General features: G+C 42.4%; 1 protein-coding gene across 1 annotated transcript; it reads right to left on the reverse strand.

Annotated features, from left to right (window-relative positions):
* Nucleotides 1-602: 602 nt before the first annotated feature.
* Nucleotides 603-8,540, reverse strand: IL20RB (interleukin 20 receptor beta). Its single transcript, XM_009995495.1, has 7 exons — nt 8,483-8,540; nt 4,861-4,987; nt 3,955-4,145; nt 2,252-2,376; nt 1,775-1,925; nt 1,310-1,455; nt 603-728 (listed from the first exon to the last, which is right to left on the reverse strand). Exons 1-7 carry the CDS (start codon nt 8,538-8,540, stop codon nt 603-605), a joined length of 924 nt encoding a protein of 307 aa, XP_009993797.1.
* Between the last annotated feature and the right edge of the window lie 1,016 nt (nt 8,541-9,556).

The raw sequence follows: 9,556 nt of genomic DNA on the forward strand, positions 1-9,556 counted from the left end.
ATACCTTGTTATCTGTCACATACAGCAAATTGTTATGTTGTGTCTAGTCACTGTCAGCACCTTTTTCACTAAGTGTAACCGCAGGTCAGGGCCTAAAGCCCTAAAAGCATTTTTTTTTTTCCCTTATTCATTCTAGATGATTTAGCCACATATATGAAGCTCCTATTTGTTGCTCAATTTCTTTTTAAAAAGTGTGGCAAAAATACTGAGGACGAAATGTTTTGGAACCAAGGCACTTGTTGCTATTACTTTGGTGAAATCACAGGGGCTGAAGGGTGGAATTTGCCTTTGGATCATCTGTATGGCTGGCAGGTAAAGGTTAACTCATGTCTGGTCATGGGTGTGGGTATGAAGGGAAAGTACAGAATCTAGCATTGTTTACCTGTGATGTTTACTTGCATTTTATGTAGGTGGATGAAGATGCTATGGAGGTGACCAGAGCAAGCCACACGCTCATCATGCACACCACCTTGGATTGCAGCAGCTTTTAGACACAAAAGAAGCAAGTTACTTATTGGCACTCTGGGAAAGTGACTGGGACACAATCTGCCAGCCCTGCTTAGAAGATCTGTTTCCACAGGCTGTTTATTTTTCCTGGTGCTCTAAAGTGCTTCCTTAATCCACAGCCGGAGAACTTCTTCTGAAGGTATCACACACACAATCAGATCACATTGCTCAGCTTCTTCACTGCCACACAGCACCAGCTGGGTAGGGGACTCAGCTACTTTCTGCAAAACAAATGTACTCAGCCAAACCCTCTCAGGCTGCCTGCCTTCGACTTTCCCCCGTGAACAATTTCTCTCATCTGTGCTCCACATCTGCCCAGACACCCAGTACTCAGGAACCCACAGCCACCAGAGCTGCTGCCTGTATTCTCACTTGAACTGACAGCACATTTAAGCTGCTGACTTAAATACCCTCCTGAGCAAGCTATAAACGTGCCTGCCCTTGATGTTTGGTTTCTCCTCACCAAGGAGTTGAGAAGCTCGGTGCTGGTACCAGGGGACATGGAACAGTGTTGTCAGTGACACAGCTGTTTTGTTCAGGGAGCAGCTGGTCAGGCAGGCTCAGTCCATGCTGCCCAAGCTGCTTCCCCTCAAGCAGCAGGAGCATCAATCTTGCTCTGGGCTCTAAGCCCCAGGCAGTGACAGCTGTGCAGCCAGCTCCTGGCTGCTGGTCCCCTGCAGCTCAGCCCATCACACTAGAGTGAGCAAGCCTTCCTGTGCATGTGTCTGCTTCTTCTGCCTGCCCCCTGCTCCTGTGCCCCTCCACACACTAAAAATTGATAAAGCAGAGAAAAAAAACTTACCAGTGTGTCTGGAAGGACAGCAATGGGGCAGCAGGAATACTGAAAGATTTTGCTTGTTTTCCAGGTAAGGAAAGGCAGGGTCAAAACAGCTACAGCAAAGCCAGCAGAGAAGATGAGGGCAGTAACCAGCCACATGGATCTGTCACCTAGAAACAACAGAAGCAGTAAAACTTCTCAGAGAGACTGTGAGGACAAGCCACTCAGTGCAGCCAGCCTGCCTCCTCTGCAGCTGCTCTTCCCACCCACCCTGGTGAGAGACTTGGTTGGCACATTCCAGGGAAGGACACCAGTGTGAGTGTAGGCAGTTGCACTCCTGAATCATCCTTTCTGATTCCTCTCCCAAGGAGCAAATGGACAGCACATTTGCAAACAAGACAGGAGATACTGGGTGGAAACAAAGGGTTCTGGACTATCCTTCTTGTACATAACTACCTGGGGAGATTAGGAAGGCAGGCTGGTTGTTACCTTGTGCCCTCACACACTGTGTCTGGCTGAAGCTGCTGCTCCTGTTGATTGCCTCAACGTAGGTCTGAGCTTTTACACAATAATCAGGTCCTGCCTCCATGATGTCCAGGTGAACCACAGATCTGACATCTTTCATCACCTTCTGCTGCATCTGCCACAGGCCCAGGAGAGACAGCATCAGAACATAGGGCAAGGACCTAACTGAGAACAGAAGTCCTAACATCATTCTAGCTCAGGCTTTACTGAGAGGAAAGGAAGGAACATAATAGCAGCAGGAGGTGTCAGAGATGATTGTATGAATATGAGAGGAGAGGGAGAAAAGCAGAGGAATTTGGCACAGTGAATTCAGGGAGGTCCTCCAGCCTCACAGCAGGAGCTGGGACTGGCAGACAGGCTGTGGGCAGGATCTGTGTGCTTTCACTCTAAGTATGTGGGCTCTCTATTATGGGTAAAAACCCAAGGGTAAAAAAAACTCACCTTACTCTCCTGGCCCTTCTTCCAATAGAGAACACAGAACTGAAAGGCAGGCCCCATATATTCCAGTTCCACTAGTAAATGATGCCCATCTGCTATGACCTTTATCAGAGGTGGGGTCAGGGAAGCTGCCAACACAGAGAGAGAGCCATTGCCACATCAGAGTCAATGCTTAGAAACAATTTTCCTTTGCCTGGCTAGGAGAGAAGGAGAAGCTGCCATCATGAGCATTGTAACATTAATCTGGAATAACAACTGGTTGATTCAGTGAGGCAGAAACTCTACCCTACCTCCCTGGATATCTGGATATTGTAGTGGACTTTAAGCAGAAGAACCATTGATGGCATTGCAAACAGGAGTTTGACAGTTGTTAAGTTGCACAGAACTTGAAAAGTTATTTTCCAGGTGTGAGGGTCCCATGTGATCAACAGCAGCAGAACCAGCTGGGCAATCAGAAGCTGAGACACCAGATCAGGCTAGTTCTTCTGCTCAAGGGCATTAGCTTAGCATTAACATGCAGAACAGGAGCTGTGAAACCACTGCTTCTTCATGGGAATTGGGCAGTTATTCAAAGGTGGAGAAAAAAACAATATTGGTCTCAGGATAACTGTGGCAGTTCACATGAATCCTGATTTTCTTTTAGTATTCTGCATGGTTTTAGGTAGACTTGGGCTGATGATCTGCTCTGGCTTAAGTTTTTGCAAATGTATGCAAGTAAATATGTAGGTGATTTGCTTCATACTTGCTTTGATATTCAAAGCTTAGTTTGGCCTGGGTTGCTGCTGTGAGGAGTGTTAGTGAAATGATCAGATTCAGTCGAGCATGGATGGAACTACACACTGTATGTTTGAGAAATGAGAATAAAGGCAGCTCAGAGATCATATTTACACTAATTATGTCATTCTTTGTGACTCTTGTATCTGAAACTGATTTCAACCTCCTTGCTTTCAAGAAAGGAAGGACAGCAATGTATAGAAATATACAGAAGAGATGCTCTGAATAGAATTTGCTCTTACATTCAGTGAATTACTATTAATACTGAGCAATACAAGAACATAAAATCCAGGTATGTTCATGATGAATGTGCCACAAATGGGAGGCCTGGGAAACTACTTTATGCTGTTAAAATAAAAGCTGAGAATCTGCTTAACATGATGTCTCAAAATAATACAAAAAAGGGTTAGTATGATTTGAAGGTTAAAAACAAATGTTTGCATAATGAGCCAACAAACAGACATTGCAAGATGCAGCTACTAATCAAATAGGAGCATTTACATTTATCTTTGTGCTTGCACCCTGGATACCAACTATCTGAATGTTGACAAATGAAGAAGATTGCTAAATTGATAGCTTTGGGAAAATAATTTAAGTCTTTTCCATGTGGTATCATTATCTACAATTAAGGTTTTGACACCAGAGCTTGTTTTACTCCAGAAGTACTGATGCCCTGACTGTCTGTGAACCACACACGGAACCTGTGCTTTGAATTCCATGTTTCCTAAGAGGTGTGAAAGGAGAGACAAAGGAAAGTAAGCAGTAAAAATGCATAAGAAGAAGAACTTACCATGACTTTTTCCTTTAAGCATTTGTGCATGTACCCATACTGACCTTGCAGCCCATTGCAGGCTGTGTCCTTCAGTTCCTCAACGCTGGACTCAGAGAAGTGAACACAGCACATGTAACTCAAGGCAAATAGCAGGACTCACTTGTGATGGGATTGAAGAAACCTTTCAGGGTGCCCCACTTTGACCTTCTAGCACCAACATCTGCCCTCACACGCAGGTTATAGGCCACAGTGGCTGAGATGTCCTCTGTGATGTTACACACTGTGGCTGTGATAAGTGAACATTCACCAATGGGAATCCAGCTCTCATCGGTGTATTCTCGTTCATACTCCCTGCAGAGAGGAAAAGAAAGGAGAAATGCAACATTCTGAGAGGAGATGCATCTGTGATGTGGATAAAGGCTGTTTGCTAGTTCTTTCCAGGTAAAACTACTACTGGGGTATGTTTGGGCTGGCATACTAGGAGTGCATGAAAGCAGTATGAGTGTGTTTTAGGTCTTAGCTAGAGAAAATCTCCCAGAGGCAGCTTATTTACAAGCCAAATGCAGCATGGTCTTGTAGGAGGTGGGGGCAGTCATCAGTGTTGATGCATCAGACCCTGCCCACTCACTTGTCTTGATCATCCTTGGTGCATCAGAATCCAAAGCCATACTGTGGTATAAGTCATAGCTCAAGAAGTATCAGGAATGTCTTGTAATGTATGTGAAACGTTTAAAGGATGAATTCTGAATAAATCTCAAATGTTATCTCTTTACTCTTCTAAACTCTTGCTAATCTTCCTAATTTGCAAATTCTTAGAACAGAGGCAGTTTTCCTATATGGGCTTAATGCACACCTTGGATTACTCAGGCATCTGTTAACCTGTAACAGTCTCAGAATTGGAGCACAAGGGGTTTTTTGGGTTTTTTTCTCCACTTGTGATCAGTAGTGCTGGAATTTCAAAATTCTCATATGCCAGTGAACTGAATAGTGCTCAAGACATCCAGAAAACACAGGATTTTAAGTCTAAGTAAAGTGAGCAAAGAAGAATCAAAAACCCAGAATTTACCCTTGAAACTCAACGGAGTATCTCACAGTTTCTCCCTGGATGATCACAGGATTCCAAGTTAAGAGGTGTTTCATGTTGGTAGAAAGAACAGAGATATTCTGAGGTGCTGGAAACAAAGTGTCTTCACCTAAAATTCCCAGCAAAAGAAGAAACAAAGAAGCACACACACACACAAAAAAAAACAACAGAAAAAAGGTATATAAATGTACTAGAAAAAACCTTGGAAGAACAGTACAAAACTGTGCTTTGTATCAGGAATACACACTCTTCATTTCACTACTGCTACTGCAGTGTTTGAAAGTATTTTACAGAGAAGAAGAAATGAGAACCAAAGAGCAAATGACAGAGCAGTTAGGCTGGCACTGCCTACAGAAGGGCACAGTGTGCCTTTTCACTGCTTCAGAGTTTTTTATTGTATCAGTAAAACACTAGGAAAAGGTCAAACTTTTATAGAGCCACCCAATTCAATTTAATGAAGTCAAGTAATAGATATTCTGTTGCTCTCTTTAGACTGTACCAGTGAATGTTGGGGTGAGAAATGTGTTAGTTCTTTCCAGGCTTGTCTGGACAGTAGAAGGTAATAGCTCTGGTACAGCCTTTTTCATGTGGCAGGATTCTAATGTTGTAAGTAATGACCTTATGTTGTAGGCTGTTATCAAAGTACCTTTTAATAGAGTAAAATTATTCAATAGACTATAAATGAAATTGATGCATTACTCTGAGATTATCAAAGCATAAATGTGGGATGGTACCTACAGGATAATTAGTGGGTTTTATCCTGTGGCATCTTAATGTAAAGTCCTTTGCAGGGTTTGGACCAAAGCACAGAAGGTGGGATTCCCACAGCATGTCCTGTGCTGCAGTGTGAGGATGGATTTACCTCTGTTCTGCCACTTTCCAGTCCCAAGAAAATGACATTATTTCTGCTCAGCAGGGAGTGGTTCCCAAAGAACCATTGGAAAGGAGGAATGGATGGAGCAGTTTCAACCAACCCAGTGTAGCAGTCATTTCAAACGCCTCCCAGGAACAAGGTAACTGTTCTATCACAATATATGCAATGTTACCTAAGGATTATTTCCTAATTATTTTTTTTAATCACATCTATTTCACCTATCAAGGTCTATCTTCCATTAGTGTTTAACTGTCATTAAAGGAGAGTGTCTGTCTTTAAGCTGTGTTTACAAAGTTAATGTCAGTTGTTCTACTCAGGTTCAAAGCCAGACTGGCAATCTAAGAGCAATGTTTTAATGGTGGTTATTCTTCTAAAACATTGGAACAACATCATCTTCTTTCTGCCCCTATAATGTTATCTGTATGCATATCTTTATGAAATCATTAATGATGTGAAGAGGATCGTCTCTTCTACGATTCTTTGGCATAAATTACATGGACCTGTTGACACAATGTTCAGCTCTTCTTTAAAAGTCAGAGATCTCTGGGATGAGAAGCTTTTCTCCTTGCCAATTTAGATAGCAGAAGAATCACCACCTGAACTGTCAGCAGTTCTATCCCTTCTCTCCACTTGGGGGTCCATACTAGTGTCGAGGCACTTTTTGTCTTTGTTTTTAAAGTCTTTATTAACCTCTCTGCAGCTTAAACACCCATTTGGTCTCTTTTACTCTCCATGTTTCTCAACATTTAGGTAATTTACTACAACTTTTCCTTGTACTCTTGGTTCCCATGTCAATTTGGGAGTTGGCAGATATGAATTAGGTAACAGCCCTCAGTTACATCAGATACTAGTTTTTCCACATGACTCATGTAAACAATATTCCAGGTCTGAACAGGGGTGAGCTGCACTGGATTGTTTCCTAATTTTCTAAGCACTTGACTTTGGGACTTCTTGAAAATGTTTTTGTTTGTTTGATTGGTTTTGTTTGTTTTGTTTTTTTTTTTTTTCTCAATAACACTGAAAATATCTTATTAAACTGTCTAGAAACCAATTTTAAAAGAAGCTTGTTCTGAATTGGGCTACCCAATTTTTAATGGCCCAAAGATTATTTTGTATCTGGTTGAGCCCAACCTCCATTTCCTGGCCACACTTAGCACACTTCTTTCCTGGTTTGTTGGCAAAGCCAGTGACTGCTCTCTTGACACAATGAGACCTGTCACCTCACTTTGCTGAACCATGAAACTTTGTCAACAGACACTAATGTTTCTTTATTCCTTTCATTAGGAAAAACTCTGGGCCTGACAGTGTTTGTGTCCCTATAAAAAAAGTTCACACTGATTTAAGTTTCTGTTTAGTATTAATAGATTTTAAACTGTCTAGAAACCAATTTTAAAAGAAGCTTGTTCTGAATTGGGCTACCCAATTTTTAATGGCCCAAAGATTATTTTGTATCTGGTTGAGCCCAACCTCCATTTCCTGGCCACACTTAGCACACTTCTTTCCTGGTTTGTTGGCAAAGCCAGTGACTGCTCTCTTGACACAATGAGACCTGTCACCTCACTTTGCTGAACCATGAAACTTTGTCTACAGACACTAATGTTTCTTTATTCCTTTCATTAGGAAAAACTCTGGGCCTGACAGTGTTTGTGTCCCTATAAAAAAAGTTCACACTGATTTAAGTTTCTGTTTAGTATTAATAGATTAAGAATGGGCACAAATTCTGCTATTCCTAAGAACTCTTCTCCAAGAAATGTAAGATATATAAAAAACTAATATTGTGTGTTATATACAGAGATATCTGCTGGTTTTTACAGGGTCTCCCACCTTCTGTGGCAAAGCCATAGCATACAGCAGCTATTCACTGAGTGCCATGGAGTGTTTGTAATTCAGTGCCAGAAAAGTAAGTCTCCAGCACTGCAGGTAAGACAGTGGTGGTGGAGTATGGAGTTATGGGCATAAAATTCCCAGGAATGGTGCACAAGTTTGGATATCTGCTTTTAAATGAAGGGAACTGCATCTCTAGAGAGAGGTAGTATTTACCTTTCATTATGAAAGAATATAGAAAAAGGTGTGTTTGTGGCCATAAGTATACGTGTGTGTGTGTAGCTGTTACACAAAAATTGTAAGTTTTTGTGCTTGGAAAGTTATATAATTAAATAACAAACACACTACAGTGAAAGTTACAATTCAGCTCTAGTATATCTCACTTGGCTGTATGTACAGAGATGTTTGTAACTGCACAACCATGCCCTACTGCAAACACAATGGACAGCCCTCAGGACTGAATCCTAAAGTCCTACAGCTAAAATCTGGTATCTTTTAATCCAGTATACAAATTAAATTGGGTCCCTGAGCAATAAGAGCAATGATGCACTTCCCTGCTTTCCCCCTGGGACACAGACCCATGCTGAAAGCTGTAGTTTGGAAGAGAGGTTCAAATTACTGTTGAGCTAAACATAACATATCCTGTGTCATATCCAAACATGTTATACTCCTTGTTTCTCCAATCCATCTGTTGCAACAGCCCACAAAACAATTGTAAGCAAATACATGTTTAACAGACAATTCTAGGTTATATAAACAGGGAAAGCACTGAGCAGGAACAGTGATGTATGTTCTTTCAGTGCTAAAATACTCCATTAACTTTGGTCTGTTCATTTTGAAGGGAAAAGAAACAACCATCTTACCAAGTGCAGGAGGCAACTGGACAGAGAGAGCAGGCCCATTTACCTGTGAGATTTGGTGCAGTCAGAGCGCAGAGGAAGAAAGAGAAGAGCTTTAGTGACATTTTGCTCACGCTTGTCACCTTCTCCCACATTCATGCCCTGATGTGTAGCTCTGGAAGGTCCTTTCCTCGGCAGGGAGCCCTGGCTGAGCCAGACATTATGGGATTGAAGTGGAGACTTCAGGGAATATTTCCAACACCCCTTCTCTGTCTGTCTGCACCAATGCCAAAGAGGTACACAGATTGTTTGTGAGGGTGTAGCTGCAGGGAGTGGCTGGGTAAACCTGATGCCAGCTCTGCACAGCTCTGTGCAACTGCTCTGCCAGATGGTGTAACTCTGTTCCATGGAGCAATTATATGCATTAAAGACATCAGAAGGAGAATGGAGCCAAACTCTGCTCAGTAGTGCCCAGTGACAGCACGAGGGACAATGGGCACAGGCTGGAACAGGGGAAGTTCCATTTAAATATGAGGAAAAACTTCTTTCCAGTGAGGGTGACAAAGCCCTGGGACAAACTGCCCAGGGGGTTCTGGAGTCTCCTTCCCTGGAGATATTAAAAACCCACCAGGATGCAGCCCTGTGGGATGTGCTTCAGGGGAATCCTGCTTTAGCAGGGGAGTTGGACAGATGATCTCTAGAGGTCCCTTCCAACTCTGACAGTTCTGTGATTCTGTTAGGAAACAGGATTCATTGGGTATTTCCATGTGGTTTATATAGCTGTAAATGCTAGTTTTTCTGCTCAGCCCCTAACCTAGATAAATTCTGATGCTTCCAAGCCCTAGGGAAGTTCCCCAGTATTACTGAGGGATGCCTGTAACCCCAGAGCTTGCGCAAAGAGCTGGTGAAGGATTGTGTTTCTCTGGGCTGACAGAAGGGACTTGTGTGTTCTAATTTATCTTCAAATATCTTTTTTATGGCAGCTATGTTAGGTGCATACTGAGGCAGAAATGCTGTTTTGAGATCTGATTTGGTGCAGGCATCTGTATCCCAAGGATTTTCCATTTACCAAGGTCTGTTGCTCTCCAGGCACTTCAGTTGGATCTAGCTGAGATCTTCTCAGAAATAAAACCTGCATTCC

The sequence above is a fragment of the Chaetura pelagica genome, unplaced genomic scaffold (genome assembly GCF_000747805.2).
Source record: "Chaetura pelagica isolate M959 unplaced genomic scaffold, ChaPel_1.0 scaffold124, whole genome shotgun sequence".
NCBI lineage: Eukaryota > Metazoa > Chordata > Aves > Apodiformes > Apodidae > Chaetura > Chaetura pelagica.